Raw genomic sequence first — 18,073 nt, 5'->3', positions numbered from 1 at the left:
ATCACCTGCCCTTTCCCTTGGACCAGTGTTTGTTGTTCCATAACTGGATTTGGAATGTGACAAGTCCACCAATCCCCTATATAACTCCTACATTTGGCTTTGGTTCTGTTTTCCTTCTATAAAATGTCATTGACTTCTACAGTGGCCTGCTTTGGTTAATGGTAACATCAGTAATATCAAACATTTTCTCCCCTTCAGCATTTGGCATTTTCCCAACAATATAATGTGACACCATCATCTAAACCCAGTCAATAAAACAACATTTTCTTAAAGCAAACATCAGCAACCCAAAATTAGCCGCCCAAGGGTGGAGTCTGCAGCTCCACTCTCATGTGAACCTTTCGGTCTCCCTCTCTCTCTTGTGCTCCTGCCAAAAGCAAAGCAAAGCATCCACCCTTTTCTTACCGGCGTCATGAATTGTTTGTCAACATCTACTCATCCTAACGCTGGTCCAGTCTTTGTCACGGCTGCACAGCAGACAAGTGGAGCCTCACGCACAAAGCATCAGAGTCTCCACCCTCATCAATATGAGCTCATTTATTTGTTCTTTCTTTTGTTTTTAGAAAAAGAGTTCTTTATGATCTTGGACTGGATTGACTCGCTGCAATCCTTTTAGACAGGAACTGGCAGGTTCCCACAGGTGACCTTTCCCTCAGCCCATTGTAATCTGGAAAAGCTCACCTTATATTTGCTCTCACAACAATGTTTTACAGCGCTGTTAATTCAATCTTGCAGGCCTGCTTAGAACAAAGAAGGAGGAAAAGAGAGCTGATTATTAGCTCATCAGAGCACAAAACATCATCACCAAAGGGGGCGACACCTGACAGTTTTCTCTAAGTGCACTGTTACAGAAATAATGAGCCGCTCCTGGACATGTCCATGTTTAGTAAAACTCCCTCTATTGAAATAAGAAAACAAGCCAAACCTAACTGACAGAATGAACCCATCACTAAAACAACGACCCCAAAAATCTTCATCACAGAAAAGTTTTGCTTACTAATCCAACAATATGTTGTGGGAATTAGAACTTTCCGGGCCATAAAGCTTTTGCCGACTCTTGGCTTAACTAATACTGACATAGTCTGAAATCAGACTTAAAGTCACTCCCTCTGTTCATTTAGGATAAATGTATCTATATCTGATTTAGGCTAAGTGCCTTTTGTTTAGATGAACTGCTGGACTTCCAGACCAGCAGGTTTAGGGAAGTCTTTATGGGGTCACACTCTGACCCCCCCCCCACCACACACACACACACACACACACACACGCACGCACGCACACACACACGCACAGGCAACGTACTCTTTGTTTGTATGTAGACGTCATATGTTAATGAACGTCATATGTATATTCATGTAACCTCAATAAAAGAGCAGTGTTACGGGGGAGCGGACGAGAGCAACTGGGGTGAAGCGAAGGAACGGCGTTTGTCCGGTTCTCTCCCGTGCACGGGAAACATGAAGAACTTTGCCTACTCGTGTCTTGCTTTGCTATGTAATTAAATTGTCCTTAACGTTCCAACGAATAGGTTTATGCTACAAACCTATCACTGAGGTTAACTACACAACCCCTCGCCACCTCCTTATACACAGGAGTGAGTACAAAAGGGTTCGTACGGACGCATCAGCCGGCCGTCCTTCTGCTCGACACTGTTAGCTGAAAGATGATCGGATCATCCTCTGTCCTGTATTTAAGGCTGAGAGTCTTTGTCCAGTCTCTTTTCCACAGCTACTGTCCACAGCACTGATCCACCTGCAGCACAGCCCCACTCAGTTGTTTTATGATTTACATTGTGCACGTTTCCCTTCCACTGAGCTTACAAAACCTCTGACAGGAGAAGTCAGGCATGTGTTTCCCCCACCTCCCCTTTTAGGCAGTAATAAAATAGAAAACAAACAATCAAACAGGCTAAAGCTAGAGCACAAGCAAAGACAGCACCGGTGACTAAGTTCTCCCATACTGGACGTACGCTACCACGTGGGCTCAAACAGCAGCACATCAGCTCAGTTTACATACTGTTGACATCTTCATCAGAGGATCAGCAGGGAGCGCTGCTGAGCTGCAGTCGTCTCCACCAGAGTGACGGAGCAGGAATCACAAACAGCACAAACCCACCGTGTTGTTTCTACCCTGTTCAGGAGATCTGAGCCCCCATCCCTTTTTTTCATGTTGCAGCTCTGCACTGCAGGCCCTGAACGCCTCCCGGTTACCCTCAGTGTGCTTAGAGTTTAATTTACAACCGACGAGCTCACAGATCATCTGCAGGCAGGTGAACGAACCCTTAATGTGAGGATAATAGCAGAGCTGAACTGAGGTCAGAAATAGTCAGGAACGGTGTCGACACAGTGAAGTCAGCTGTTTGGGAATTTGTCTGATTATCAGTTTGGGGGGGTCGGTGTTAAATAACAAAGGCGGTGTAGGATGGAGAGTGGAGGAGGGAGGGAGCAGTGATGATATGAAGTCAGAATACACATGTGGCAGACATAAGGGGGTCAGACAGGAGCAGCATCAGTCTCTGCTCTGTTTTGTTAATAACGTAGAAAAATAATTTTGTACAATCAAGCTACATCGACGGACGCTTTACCTCACGTACCCTAAAATGAAAAAGTAGTGACAGTAAGATGGAGGCTGCACATGACACCATGACTGAGTTCACAGCTGTTGCTTTGATTCTAACGTTTAAGACTTTTGGCATCGACTCCGTTTTAATAAATGAGTGCTGGGAGGCGTCGTTTGACTTCAGGAGCTCCTGCGATGCTCCTGCGATGCTCCTGCGATGCTCCTGCGATGCTCTTACTCTGCGGGAGAAAACCAAAAACCAAAAGTAGCAAACATGGAGCGATATGACTCGTTTAGATTTTGGGAAACGTGCATCGACAGGTACAGTGTCCTTTTCCCCGCGTCTTTAAAAATAATTCATGCATAGATCCCCCACTGAGAAAACCCTTTTATATACTTTCTCCTTTGTACACATTTTATATAGAACTATATATAATATCATTTCTCTATATCTATATTTTCAGAAAAATTCTTTCCACACAATAAAAAACAACAATTAAACAAATGCTTCAAACAAAACAACAAAAAGAGAGAAGATGGAAGAAAGAAAATCACGACTGAGGCCAGTTTGGCACTTTGTCATGAGAACATGACAGAACTCTGTTAGTTGACGGTAAATAGCGAAACTCTATTTTTCTTTGGTTTTTCTTCTCCCTCGATGAGAAATGAAACACAGCAGTACTTACTTGGCACCTAAAAATGCTGGTCGAATGAAAGATATCAGTGTTTTCATAGTTATATGTTTAGTGTACGCCTCCCGCCTCCAAACTGCTCAGCAGATCGGGAATTTTTAGAGAAGAGCAGGAGGGAGGCGTGTCAAATGAGAGGAAGAGAGCAGTAATAAAACACGGATGTAGAAAAGAGAAGCATAATGTGCACATAACACACAGGAGATGGAAAAAGAGATGACGCCAACGTAAAAAAGAGAAAACAGCGAGGAGCGAGAGAGCATTCGTCCCTTTGACAAATGTTGGAGGTCTTGAGCCTGGAAACAGCAGACCGTCTTTGAAAACAGTATCTTTGAAAGATCTGAGTCACCCACCCCAAACTGCTCATCTGCTGCTGGACACTTCAGTTGCACCTCCACATGCCACCAGTGGAGGGAGCTGCCAAGTTTCACAGCACATGACGCAGCAGGTGTAGTTGCTTTTGGAGAAAGAAGAGAATAAGAGGACAGAACGAAGGCCCACGTCTAGAGGCCTCCCTTCCAGAGCGGTAGCAGAGCCAGTGTTCCTGGTCCCTAGGTGGCGCTGTGTCGGGCCTGTCCCTACTATACCCTGGTGGTGGAGTGGGGGTGGGGCAGGGTGTTGTTGTGGCCGGTGGAGGGGAATGTGTTGAAGGCGTGAAGAGGCTGCATGCTGGTGATGGTGCTGGGGATCACGGTGATGGTGTTTGGCTTCATCAGCGGCACGTTGTCGGGGGCGCGGCGCAGCGCCAGGGTGTAGTCGGGAGGGCAGGCGGGCCGCAGGATGTCGTGGGGTCGCAGGGGCTCCATGTCGTGGTGAGCGTCGTGCTCCCAGTCCTTCATCTGCAGGGACATGATCTCCTCCTCCTGGCTGTGAGCCAGGTCGTTGGCGGGGCCGCCCCGCTGAGGGGACAGCCGGTGCCGGCGCATCTCGTGCCGCTTGTCACGCTTGTAGTAAAGGGCGGCGAAGGCCAGGATGTTGAGGAAGAAGAGCGACGCTCCAACTGCAACTGTCACGATCAGTTCGGTGGAGTAGTCGCGGGTGTGTCTGGGAAAGAGGTCCTGGGGCGGGCGCTCTGAGCCCTCGGGCTCAGGATCTGATGGGAAGGTAGGGTAAGGATGACGAGTGGTTCGAGGAACGTTGTTTCTGGGCCTCATGGTGCCGGGGTCACGGCCTGCGGGGGAGCGTGTAGCGGTGGGAAAGAGCACGTCGTGCAGGCTGTGAAGATGAGGGACTAATTCCAGCCAAAAGGCCACTTTGTTAGCTCTGTAGTTGTCTCTGACACGAGGTTTCAAACCGATGTGAAGGTACTGCTTGTCCTTCCAGTTGAACTTGGTCCAGATGACCTCCTCGAAGCGGTTGGGCTTGGTATGAATGAACTCGGTGTCCTGAGGGACGGGCAGGTTGGGGTCCCTGGTGGAGCATAAAGGTTAAACGTTTCAGTTCAAAGTTATATTCAGTCTCCATTATAAGTAACATGTGGCATCAATACACTGAATACAGACAGGAGGCCCATTCTCTGTGCAACCTTTAAACTATCTAAGACCAACCGGCTGCTCTGGGATCTGGATGCTTTTGGTGAACCAGTATGTTCAATTCTTCAAAGCCACACGGAAATTAAACTAGCAACCCAGATTCAAGTATTCAAGATGACTAGAAGGCTATCAGTGAACATACAGTAACGTGTACAGTTTACACTACTGTGACATGAGGCCTACCCAGTCTTTGCGAAGTTAGTCCAGTAAGTCATGACCACAGCGCTCAGCATCACATCGTTCTTGGAGAAGTTGCACGGGAGCAGGTCCGTGGCACCGATCATCGGTACGCCGAACACGTAAGGTATCTCGTCTCCGTGCGCGGCGTCGGCACTCGGGCCGCGTCTCGGTGTGGCAGTGGTGGTAGAACGTGTAAAAGTAAACTGGGGACTGAAACTCAGCATGGAGTTTGGCAGTGGCCACAGCTGGTGCCACCCACTGGTGGTCCGTAAACAGGGCCAACAGAGTCTTCCGCCGCATGTCGCCGTTGTCCCTGTCCGCCCAGTCTGTGTACATGAACTTAATGGTCTCCCTCAGGATGTCTTTGCCTGGTGAAGAAGCACAGGAGGGGACAAAAGGAGGGGGAAGAAAGATAAAAGTGAAAACTGCTAAGAGTAAAGTAACAGCAGTGCAAGACATTTTTTAAGAGATCGGTCTGATCAACAGATATGAAACCAAAGCAAATGTTGGTGAGATGAACCAAGAGCCAGGAAGCGAGTGAGAAATCTAGAGAGGAAAAAAAAGTCTTTCTGATAACAGAAGGAGTGACAGGCAGCAGAGAGGAAGCATGACTGCATTATCCAAACATGTCTGTACTGTGACTGTGGTCCGGCTGTGAGGGGTTCGCAGGCCGATCTGTCAGAAACACCGACACTGAGATTGGGAGCCCACTACCTGGGGGATGATAGCATTACTGCCCACAGAGCCTCAAAGGTTAAGGCGCAGACACGCCGTGATGTGGATGAGTGGCTCTCTTTAGCACGCTTGTCTTGTTTGATGCACTTCACTGGGCTCACATGTTACTGATTCCATTCTTTACTCGCATGTTTTAAACGCTTAAAGCACTTTCACAGCTTTTTATATTCTTTTGAAAATTCATGTGAACTCAAGCTGTCAGAATTGTAATGTAAGCTTTGATAATTGTCCACATTTGTCATTTTGACGATTATCCGTTTATTTTAATGAATACAGCAAACAGAAAAAAACGAACAAATCAACAAACGCGGCTCCTAATGAGACAAAACCTGATGATGCTGCAAAATGCAGTTAAGTGAGAGGAGGCTGTAAAATGGAATAACTGAAAAAGTGGCAGTGTACAGAGGTGGCGTCCTCACCCTCTGGGTAGCCGTAGAGGTTGTCAACAAAGCTGGAGATGGTGTAGTCGAACGCCGCAGCTGAGATGCCGTCGTTGTCCTCACTGTCGTCCACAAACTTCAGCCCCTCTCCCTGGTTCACTCCTATCAAGATGTCATAGTTTAGGAGCTCCCCCTGGTGGAGCAAATAAGGAAGAACATGCTGAGTGCTGGAACAGAGCCTGTGTGCATCACAAGTCTACAACAGGAAGTGCAGCTGAAGCACAGCTTTGTGAATTGGCAGCATTTCATTTCCCAGTAAACAAAATAAAGATTAGCTGTTGCCATGAAATTCCTACTATAAAATGTAAATACTGCAATATATGCAGGGTTCATACACATTTTTAGGGTCAAATTCAAGCACTTTTTAAGCACATTCAAGGTCAATTTTCAAGCTTTTCCAGCACATTACCAAAAAAGAAGCATGTTTCACTTTGCATCACCTCAGTAAGACCTTGTAAAAATTTAAACAAATCATCTGAGGTCGATTTAAATGTCTTTTGTTCCCCTTTTGTTAAAAGAGCAGCACACAAAAATACAGAAAAAGGAAACGGTTGCCTTACATGCATATAGTGTACAAACTCAAAAAACACATTCCTCTTAAAAATGCGCAAATGTGAACAAATCAACTTGTTAGAGATCTTCATCTCCACTGTAAATAAACAACAAGCCAGAGAACAAGAAAACTGCACCAAACACCACAAACACCAACAAATGAATGTCTTCTCATCAGACATTGAAGCTTCTTTCCTGTGTGACATAAAAAATAAGAGACAGATGTTTGTTTGTTTCTTTTAACTAGTTAAGCACCCACGTTCAGTCATCCACCCATTCACGCACTGGTGATGTAGCTACAGCCACCCTGGGGCGCCACCAGGCCCTCTGACCACCACCAGTAGGCAACGGGTGAAGTGTCTTGCCGGGTGAAGTGTCTTGCCCAAGGACACAACGACCGAGACTGTCCAAGCCGGGGCTCGATTACAAGGCGAACTCCTAACTCTTGAGCCACGATCGCCCAGTGGGGACATGGGGACATTTCAATTTCCAGCAGGAAGCTCCCCCTTTTTGTTAAACCCTTTAGATCAGGGGTCGGCAACCTGTGGCTCTTTAGTCCTTATAGTGCGGCTCCGCGTGGTTTGGGAAAATAAATTAGCTGAAGTGTATTTTATTTATGTTAGTTCTTTTTTTAACTTGTAGTTCTAAATTGGAAGATTATTGTGATTTTGCAATATACAAATAAAATTATATTTTGTTATTTTTTCATCGCTCAAAATAAGCGTCACACTCGCGGAAGCCGGTGTACCCGGCGAAACGCCGTGCATTTATCGAGCCTTTCAACCCCAGATAGGCCAATTATGGCTCTTTGGCTCTTTGGGTCTTAAAGGTTGCTGACCCCTGCTTTAGATGAACAGAGTTTTTTAATTAAATAAATGTTCTCTTTTATAAAAAGTAGGATAATTAAAAAAACTTTTATTATACCTCTATTGAGTAGAAAAAAAACTCGTGTTTTCTGTCGTCTGTTATATAATATTAGGGATGTTTGTGACAATTAATTTCTTAATCGGCTGGACTAACCAATAGTCCACAACCAGGAAACACTGAAATTTTAAGTTAAGTTTGAAAACAGTTTAAAAAAAATTACCCCATTCCAAAATGTCTTGTGACAATCTCATTGGCTTAGGGAGTGATGATGTCATAGATCTTAAGAATCTTAAGTCCTTTGATGTTTTTCCTTAAGTAGGGGTGAGAAACAGCAAGTTTTAGTTCGTTTCAGCAGCATCTGTGTTTGCAGCCTACAAAACGTTCACCACAAGCTCTTCAAAGTCATCGTATAGAAACTCCAACATGTTTCCAAGGAAAAAACAACCAATTCAAAAAGATTACGCCGCCTCTCCTTCCTGGCGTGGCCGGCCAATTTCCCCAAATGGCTCCTCATCCTTCCAAAGGGCGTTAGAGGAGAGTAGGAAGGAAAACTACCTTCTCCAGAAAAAAATGCAACAAATTGAAGAAGAGAAACTTCAACTGGAGGACAAATGTAGACGAATGGAAGCCCAAAATAAAGAGCTGGAAGAAAGACAACAGCGCCAGCCGGACATAAAAATTATTAATGAGGGCTGGGGAATCAAGTTTGCTCAGAGCCGAGAGCAGATTGTGCACCTCATTAAAGAAAACAGGCAAAAGAGTGCAGAACTAAAAGAAATGACCAACCAGCTCCAAGACAAGAAAACGATGACTGATAAGATACAACGGGATCTCCAATACATGGACCGAAAAAATCGGCTCCTCCAAAGACAGCTCCATGAAGCTGTGGAAGAAAAGAAAGAATTCCTCCAACAGAAGGAAGAGCAGGACAAAAAGCAACGAGACATGCAGCACGAACTGAAGAGCATGCAGGAAAAATACCGCATGCTGAAAGAAAGCCTGGATGAAACACTGCGCCAAAATAAAGACCTTCTTCAACAGAAAGAGCAACAGCAGGAAAGACTGAAAGAAGGAAAACGTGTCGTCCAGGACTTTGAGTCTAAAAATCTAAAACTGCAAGAGTTTTGTAATCAGCTGGAGGACAAAGCAACTAAAGTGGAAGAAGAAAAGGACAAACTGGAGAAACGCTGCTCACAGATGCAGAGAAGGATCGATCAGATAGCGAGAAACAACTCCGAGCTCGTTAAGGGGATTTTGGTGGAATTCAATAACTTGAAGCGTGAAAACACTCAAATGCAGGCGCAAAAACAACAAGAAGACAAAATACATGAAGACCTGCAGCTCACGCTCCAAGAAATCCAGAAAAGAAACGAGCAGTTAGAAGACAAGCACAAAGAGGTCCAACAGAGAAATGCAGACATGCACAAGGACAAGCTGATACAGGAGGCAACATCCAAACAACTCAAAGACAAGCTTGAAGAACAACAAGCAACATTGGAAGAGGTGGAACAAAGATGTGAGAAACTTGAAGAACAAAACGCAGAAACCATCGATGAGCTGAGAAATCTCATCCTGGAGAAAAAAGCGCTCGTGGAAAAGTGCATGAAAAAAAAGAGAAAATGGTTCCACTTGTTCCGGAGGAGAGACGCTACTGCTTCCTCACCTGATGTAGCCTCGTCTTGCTCCACCTCTGTTAACCCCCCCAACCAGTCCCGGCCGTTGACTGTCCCCTCCTGAGCCTGGTTCTGCCGGAGGTTCCTGCCCGTTTAAAGGCAGTTTTTCCTCCCCACTGTCGCCAACTGCTTGCTCAGAGGGGATTGTTGGGCTTTTCTCTCCTCTGCCTTGTTTCTTCATTTACTTGTTTAACTTTTTTCATTATTACTTCATTTTACCTTGTTTCTTCATTTACTTGCTTGTTTAACTTTTTTCAACTTATCTAAATAATAAACCAATTAAATTTATCCTTTGAGTATTTTTCATCTCATCTTTACAGAATCTTTCCAAAACATTTTCAAACATTCAGATCTGTCTTTTATTTTCTTCTTGAAGCCTCATAAATGGTGAACTAAAAACCCGGAACATGGTTTGAAACATAGTTTCAGCTGAAACTGGCATAACATGCTGTGTGTGTGTGTGTGTGTGTGTGTGTGTGTGTGTGTGTGTGTGTGTGTGTGTGTGTGTGTGTGTGTGTGTGTCAGGATATCACTAGTTAGGTCATCATGTTTAGACTCATTCACTCCAAAATTATTTAGGCCAAATCTTTAAAACAGTGTCATTTCATACACATTTTCAATTCACTTCAATCGCACAAATGCAGAAATAATTATTTGCAGTATCTTATTTATTATGAGAATGTCATGCCTGATCATTTGTACCTACACCACCAAAAATGGGGGCAAAAGGGAGGAGATCATGTTTAATCGGTTATAAGAAAAGGTCAGAAATATAAGTGCCGACATGAGCAGTGTCCACAGAAACCTCTGACTCTCAGCTCAAAGCTCATATAAACCATTTCTACAACCAGCAAACAAACAAAGACACCGAACAGTTAAAAGAGAAGTGACGTCACCACGAATCTGTGGTCAGGTAATATCCATGTTTTGATTGATGATTTTCTGGAGTTAAATGTGAACCGAAGCATATTTTGGGTGTTATATGCTATTAAATACTTTTTAATTTATTTAAAAGTATTTAATAGCATATAACACCCAAAACATGCTGGGTGTGGAAATAAAAAAATCAGAATTTCCTCTGTTTGAGTCACAGTAACTTTGACATAGTAACATTTGCAGTAAGTCCTAAATGTTCACCTTTAAAATCCCTCCCTCTGTTCATTTTGCCCACATCATGTTTCAGTGGTTGGCCTCAGGTTCTTCAGCTTCCTGACAGTCTGAAGTCAGCTGACAGAGTTTCACCTGCTAAATACACAGAAAATCTTGTTAAAGCCGCACAGTTTGCCCAACAGTAATATTCCCATTAAGCCCTTTCTAAACACTTTATAACAATGTGTCATCACTAAATTATAAACTTCTTCTCCAGATCTGCACGACTGCACTTAGTCACAGACTTTATTTAATTGTCCTGCGGCTGCTATCATATATTTTACCAAACAGTTCTTCTCACACAGTCACAGATATATTTCTCTCAATGCAAACTTCACTCATGTCTCAGACAGGAAACTTGAGTTTTTCTTTTTTTTCTGTCCCCACTCATTCAACTAATTTGCATATTGAGTCACATCTCGAGAAGTTGCCCTGACAACAGAAATGCATATTCAAAACATTGCTGCATAATTCAATTATTATTCTTTTATTTTTATTTCTACAGTCGTCACTTCTTTTGCTCAATCAGCTGGAAACCACTTCTAATTCACTATTTTAAACCTGCTTTAAGCTTCTAATCCCTGGTTGGTCCTCCCAGTCTCTTTTTCCTTGTCACAAAAGTCGCTCTATTGTCCTGCAACTTCCTGAGTTATTCCTCAGCTTCAGCCTTTAAGTGTGTTAAATCTACACCATTCAGCATTTATGTCATGTATTCACATTCATGAGTGTAAGCATGTCTTCATTGCGTGTATGTTGTGTGTTCATATTAATATTGAGTGTAAGCTGGTCTTCGTTGCCTCGATGTGTTTTTATAATCAGATTTAATTCCTGCATCTTTGCGCTGAACTGTGGATTCAAACTGTCTCACTTCTGATTCTCTCCAAAAACAATTTCACATGTGACAATTTCTACATGTGTGTTTTCTATTTTTCTATTCATTTATGTATTATTAGTTCATTTATTTCTTTATCTCTCTCTCTTACTTTTTTTATTTACCTTTCTGTTGCGATGCTCTGGATGTTTCTAAACCCCACAAATGCAGTCTCACTGTTCAACCCAATTTTCCTATGCTGGCATCCTGGCAGCTGCACGCTTGACTTTTCTCAGTTCATGGGCAGTTATTTTGCGCCTTGGTTTTTCCACACGCTTCTTGCGACCCTGTTGACTATTTTGAATGAAACGCTTGATTGTTCGATGATCACGCTTCAGAAGCTTTGCAATTTTGAGACTGCTGCATCCCTCTGCAAGATATCTCACTATTTTTGACTTTTCTGAGCCTGTCAAGTCCTTCTTTTGACCCATTTTGCCAAAGGAAAGGACGTTGCCTAATAATTATGCACACCTGATATAGGGTGTTGATGTCATTAGACCACACCCCTTCTCATTACAGAGATGCACATCACCTAATATGCTTAATTGGTAGTAGGCTTTCGAGCCTATACAGCTTGGAGTAAGACAACATGCATGAAGAGGATGATGTGGACAAAATACTCATTTGCCTAATAATTCTGCTCTCCCTGTAGACTTTTGTCTTATCGCCTTAACCTCCATGGTCTCAAATTCTTTAAGGATATAATTTCTTTTAACCGGATTAGGGCAAATTTCATTTATCAAAATATTCCTGATCACTTTGTTTGTAAACCTGCTGTCACCAAATTCAACTCCAGCTATGCAGAGCTGCCTCAGTCCAGGAGAAATTTTAGAGTGCACAATATCTTCTTTTATCATTGATCTCAAAGGGACTGGGATGGCTTTCACTGGGGATTTATATCTCTTAGCAGTACATCTTACATCAAATTTCTCACAAAACGTCTCATGTTTTAGTAAGACCCCATTATCATCCATAAAATGAGCTACAGCCCAAATCCCTTTAGATCTCCATTCATCCACGTACACAGATTTCCTACACAAACGGATATACCTGTTGTTCCATATAGGGGTGTTGTGAGGAGTAAAGCTATGTTTATAGATTAATTTCCAGTAGAGACGGACCTGCTGATGGAAAGCTGAGAGTTTAACAGGTAACGAACTGCAATCAAAGTCACAACGTAACAAAAAGTCTATTCCACCCATTTTGCCAAAAATCACATTGGGAATAATGTTCCAAAAGGAATTTTTGTTCCTAATGAAAGATCTTAACCATTTCAATTTTAGTACACCATTCATAACATCAAAGTCAGTGGCATTAGCCCCACCCTCTTCATAATTCTTAATCACATCATTTTTCTTTATATAATGACATTTGTTCCTCCATATGAACCTAAAATTAAGAGTATTTATAGATTTAATTAGTTTTGGAGGTATGGGCAGAGAAAAGGCTGGATAGATGAGTCTGGACAGACTGTCCATGTTGGTTAGCAAGATTCTCCCAAACAGAGTTATGTCCCTTTGCAGCCACATGTTTAAAATTGACTTACACTTTTCTATATTGGTACAGATATTCTTATTTTCTGTTGATGTCTTATCCTTGCAAATTACAATGCCCAGATACTTCACCTCTTTTTTGATCTGCATATTATTTATTGCTTGCAGGGGACACTCATGCAGAGCTAGAATTTTGCATTTATTAATATTCAGCTGTAGGCCAGAAGCTTTGGAGAAATGGTTGATCGCCTGCAAGGCTAAAGGAATCTGGTCCTCATTTTTTAGAAACAGGGTGGTATCATCTGCCAGCTGACTGATTATTATCTGTTCACCCATCACAGTTAACCCCTTAATGTGACTGTTTTTAATCAAAATAATTCCTCTGACACAGAAGACCTACATTCCTGGTTTAATTCTTGCTGTCAAAAAATCATGGACTCTGTGGCTCCTTTAAAAACCAGGCAGCTTAAGGCTAAACCTGAGCCTTGGTTTAATGAGAGCAGTCGTGCTGTTAAGAGGGAATGTCGTCGAGCAGAACGGAGGTGGAAAAAGGATAAACTGCATGTATCATTTCAAATTCTCAAAGACTGCTGGCATCGCTACCAGAACACTGTTAAAGAGGCAAAAAGGGAATATTTTGCAAATATTATTTCTTCCAACTGTCATAACCCACGTGTGTTATTTAGGACCATTGACACTGTTCTTAATACTCCTTTGAATGTCTGTTTGGAAGTTTCTCCTGAGATTTGCAATGATTTTCTGAACTTTTTTATTGAAAAGGTTGTCACCATCAGGGCTCTTATCACAGCTCCTGACTCTGACCCCTCTGTCTCTGTCCCTTGCGCTGCTGTTTTCACTCAGTTTGAGCTTGTGACGCTCTCCTCTTTAGAGGATGTGGTTCGCCATATTAAGCCCACAGGTTCCCCACGGGATCCTGTCCCTCCACAATTCTTTAAAGAAATTTTTCCTAGTATACAACAGTATGTCCTTGACATTATTAACAGCAGTCTGTCTTCTGGTGTGGTTCCTGCAAATTTCAAACATGCAGTAGTACAGCCACTGCTTAAGAAACCTGGCCTTGATCACACAGTTTTAGCGAACTATAGGCCTATTTCCAAGCTGCCTTTAGTCTCCAAGGTTTTAGAGAAAATTGTTTTTAGTCAACTGAAAGATTTTCTAGATGAAAATGGAATCTTTGAGGTTTTTCAGTCAGGTTTTAAAACCCTTCACAGCACAGAATCTGCATTACTAAGGGTTTTTAATGACATCCTTCTGGCATGTGATTCTGGTAACCATGTTGTTCTTGTCTTGCTTGACCTAACTGCTGCCTTTGACACAGTAGACCACAATATTTTAATTTCTCGATTACATGATGTAGTGGGTATTGGTGGCACTGCACTCAATTGGTTTAGGTCTTATTTGTCAGATAGAACTTTCTCTGTCAGCCTTCTCGGTTACGAATCGTCTTCTGCTCCTCTGTCATGTGGTGTCCCACAGGGCTCAATTTTAGGGCCACTGCTCTTTTCTCTGTATCTACTGCCTCTGGGTTCTATCCTTAGAAGGCATGGGATCTCATTTCACCGTTATGCCGATGACTGCCAAATTTATTTGACACTAAAACGCAAGGATGCCATCTCCATAAAACCTCTCTTGACATGTCTAGATGACATTAAAGCTTGGTTGGCTCGAAACTTTTTAAATTTTAATAAAAAGAAAACAGAAGTGTTGGTGTTTGGACCCAGTGGTCCCTGTGAGTCCTCCTCTGTTGTTTTAGGATCCCTGGAAGTCTATTTTAAATCTGTTGTTACTGACCTTGGTTTTAAGTTGGACAGTGATTTTAAATTGGACAACCAAATCAGAGCAGTGGTGAAGTCCAGTTTTTATCATTTAAGGCGACTGGCAAGACTAAAATCTTTTCTTTCGAGGCAGCACCTTGAAACAGTGATCCATGCTTTTATTTCTTCCCGCCTGGACTACTGTAACTCACTTTATGTGGGGGTCAGTCAGTCATTGCTCTCACGTCTGCAGCTGGTTCAAAATGCGGCTGCACGACTCCTAACAGGAACTCGAAAAAGAGAGCATATAACCCCCGTGCTGGCCTCTCTGCACTGGCTGCCTGTGTCTTTTAAAGTTAATTTTAAAATTCTTATGTTTGTTTTTAAATGTCTACACAGTCTTGCCCCGCCTTACCTCTCTGAGCTTCTTCATCCCCACATACCCTGTCGGTCTCTCAGGTCAGCTGACCAGCTGCTCCTGGAGGTACCGAGATCCAGGAGGAAGCTCAGAGGGGACAGGGCCTTCTCTATTGTGGCTCCAAAATTATGGAATAATTTGCCCATGCATGTTAGAGAGGCCCCTTCACTGTCCACTTTTAAATCACGTCTTAAAACCCACTTTTATTCCTTGGCTTTTAACCTCAGTGAGACTTAGTTTCTTTTTTAATGCAGTAGTTATTTAATTAATGATTTCACTCTTCTTTTATTTGTTTTTTATTTATATCTCATGTAATTTTATTTTACAGTTCCAATGTACAGCACTTTGTGTCAGCTGTGGTTGTTTTAAAGTGCTTTATAAATAAAGTTGATGATGATGATGATGAAAATAGACAACAGCTCAGCAACCATGATGAACAGAAGTGGTGAGCTGCTACATCCCTGCCTTATCCCTCTATTAACCTCAAACCTTGAACATGTACCATGTTCTAGCAAAACAGAGCTGTTAATGTCATTATATAGCATCTCTATAACATTGATAAATTCCTCTCCAAAACCAAAAGACTGCAGAGTTTTTAATATGAACGTATGTTCAACTGAGTCAAATGCTTTGTAAAAATCCAAGAACAGGATGTACCCTCTCTCTTGGATTAATTCACTGTATTCAAGGAGATCCAAAACCAGCCTAATATTGTTATGAATTAGTCTTCCTTTCAAAAAACCTGATTGTGTTTCACTGATAATGTTTGAGATGCCTTTCTTTAGCCTCTCAGCTACAGCTCCAGACAGGATCTTATAGTCAGTGTTTAGTAAGGTGATGGGTCTTAAATTGTCTAAAATTCTTTTATCCTTACCCGATTTAGGGATCAGGGTTATCAGCCCTTGTTTCATGCTCGGCATCACTTCTTTTTTCTCTATCGATTCCTTTAATGCATCAAACAATAAAGTTCTTAGGTCCTTCCAGAAGAATTGATAAAAATTAGTAGTGAGTCCATCTGTCCCTGGGGACTTGTTTAATGCCATTTTCATGACCACCAAATCCAGTTCCTCAATTTTAAGCTCTGAATCACACAGATCTTTGAACGGCTTGTCAATACATGGGATGAGATTATGAATCTTATCAAAGAAACTATCAGAATCAGCTGCTGAATATTCTGAGGAGTACAATTTGGAATAAAAAGTGAAGACTTCTTTTCCAATCTTTCTGAAATCTTTACATTCAGTCCCATTTATCAACAAGCTTGAGATTAGATTTCTCTGCTGTCTGCACTTTTCCAGCTTACTAAAATATGATGAGTTCTTTTCACCTGCCTCAATCCACTTGGCTCTCGATCTTATAAAGGCACCCTGGGCTTTCTCTAGGTAAAGATCGTCTAATTTAGTTTGTAACTCCATCAATTTATTCTTTTCTTGCACGTTTAGTTTTTCTTTACTACAGCACTGAGTTATTTCACGAAGTAAATTACTTTCATATTCCCGTTTTTCCCTGTTCAGTTCTTTGCAGAATTTTATAGTGAATTCTCTGATTTTGAATTTAATAAGTTCCCATTTCTGTATATTACCCACTACTGAGTCATCATTTTTTATATCTGTAATTTTATGTCTAATTTTATCACAATACTTGTCCTTATTTAAAAGGCTGGCATTAAATTTCCAATATCCCCTGCTACTACGTTTCATCCTTGTTGGTTCTAAGACAAGATCAATGAAACAGTGATCAGATAGGGGTGCTTTGGAGATTTTAGATGGTGAAGTACACCTCAAAATGTCATCGCTCACTAACCAATAATCAATTCTTGACCTGCTTTCTCCATTAGGTTTAAACCATGAATAATTCTTAACTCCAGGATTCAAACTTCTCCAAATGTCTGTAAAATTATTATCACTAGAAAAGTTCTCAATAATGTTATTCTGTTGCCTCCTTCCTAAGCGAGGAGGCCATCTGTCCATCCATTCATCTGAGGTCATGTTCCAGTCTCCTCCTATTAGGATGTAATCTGTGGGGTACATAACTTTAAACTCTGAAATAACATTTGTTAGATTTTCCAATAGACGTTTATTTTGACCTTCGTTATTATGTCCATAAAGATTTGTAACAATTAGAAATATACCTTCGCTCTTCAAGCTGCAGTTAACCAATGACCCTCACTATCAGCTTTATATGTTATAATCTCCCCTGGGAACTTATTAAAACAAATCGCCACACCTCCAGATCTGTTAGATCCACGACTGAAAAGAATCTTGTCTCCCCACTGATTAGCCCAAAAGGTAACATCGGCATCCACAGAGTGAGTCTCTTGTAAAAACAGACAGTGACATTTTTGCCCCTTGCAAAATAAAAAAAGTGCCTTTCTCTTAACAATTTCCTTCAAACCCCGAACGTTTAATGAACCAAAAGAAATTTTTGAGTGAACCATAATAAGAGTATGCTAAGAAAATAACTTTTTTTTTAAAAAGAAAAGAAAAATATATAAACATGAGTTTAAATTGTAACACTTGTCACCAACTCAGTGACTAATAACCTTTAACTTTAAGTAGAACTCTTTTGTCCCATTAATAATATTCCACTGTATACAGTCTTACATCAAGTCTTTCATTCAACGTCGATGATCCTCCGTCCTTCGATGTATCCATGAGGACCCCGGAAAAAGGCCCGTTTCCCAGCCCGTCTGGCTTGTTCAATTTGCGGCCACAGCCGCCTCCTCTCTTCCCAGTCCTCCCGCGGCAGTACCTCAGCGAAGTGGAAACCGCCGTTCTTACAGACAGCCGAATCTTTGGTGCGACGCCAAATCTCCTCTTTCACGTGTCTCAGAGCAAACAGAATGATGATATGTCGGACCTTGTTCTCAATCTTCTTCCCAACTCTATGCACCACATCCACAGATTCTTCAAGCTTTGATATCATATCAGGTGCGATCTTGCCAAGAATTCCAATAACCAGCGATCTGACACCTTCATCTCTTTTCTCTTCTAATCCTTTAATCTGGAGGCACCACCTCATTTTGTACCTTTCTTGCTCTCACACTCTCTCCTTGAGATCGTAGTTATCTTTGGTCAACTGCTCGTTTCGTTTCTCCAACTCTTTAACCTTTTGTTTACATTCTTTCACGTGTTCTGTTG

At 42.1% G+C, this 18,073-nt stretch overlaps 2 protein-coding genes and 1 pseudogene across 3 annotated transcripts in view; 2 read left to right on the top strand and 1 right to left on the bottom strand.

The window, feature by feature from the left end:
• The window catches only part of LOC308393807 (uncharacterized protein), an 810,936-nt gene that overhangs the window by 308,627 nt on the left and 484,236 nt on the right, over positions 1-18,073 (top strand). The gene's annotated exons all lie outside the window — the stretch shown is intronic.
• On the bottom strand, positions 2,728-17,630 carry LOC308394061 (neuroligin-2-like; annotated as a pseudogene). Its single transcript has 4 exons — positions 17,537-17,630; positions 6,115-6,268; positions 4,964-5,328; positions 2,728-4,658 (listed from the first exon to the last, which is right to left on the bottom strand). The product of its transcript is annotated as a neuroligin-2-like (transcript).
• On the top strand, positions 11,978-16,949 carry LOC308399974 (uncharacterized protein; the record flags this gene model as incomplete). The annotated part of the gene is made up of 3 exons (XM_080887433.1): positions 11,978-13,940; positions 14,454-14,858; positions 16,884-16,949. Exons 1-3 carry the CDS (start codon positions 13,173-13,175, stop codon positions 16,947-16,949), a joined length of 1,239 nt encoding a protein of 412 aa, XP_080743559.1. The 5' UTR covers positions 11,978-13,172.

This window comes from Rhamphochromis sp. 'chilingali' (genome assembly GCF_963969265.1).
Source record: "Rhamphochromis sp. 'chilingali' genome assembly, chromosome: 1".
Classification (NCBI taxonomy): Eukaryota; Metazoa; Chordata; class Actinopteri; order Cichliformes; family Cichlidae; genus Rhamphochromis; species Rhamphochromis sp. 'chilingali'.
The sequence above is the reverse complement of the archived record's forward strand: the minus strand, read 5'-3'. Positions and strand labels throughout refer to the sequence as shown.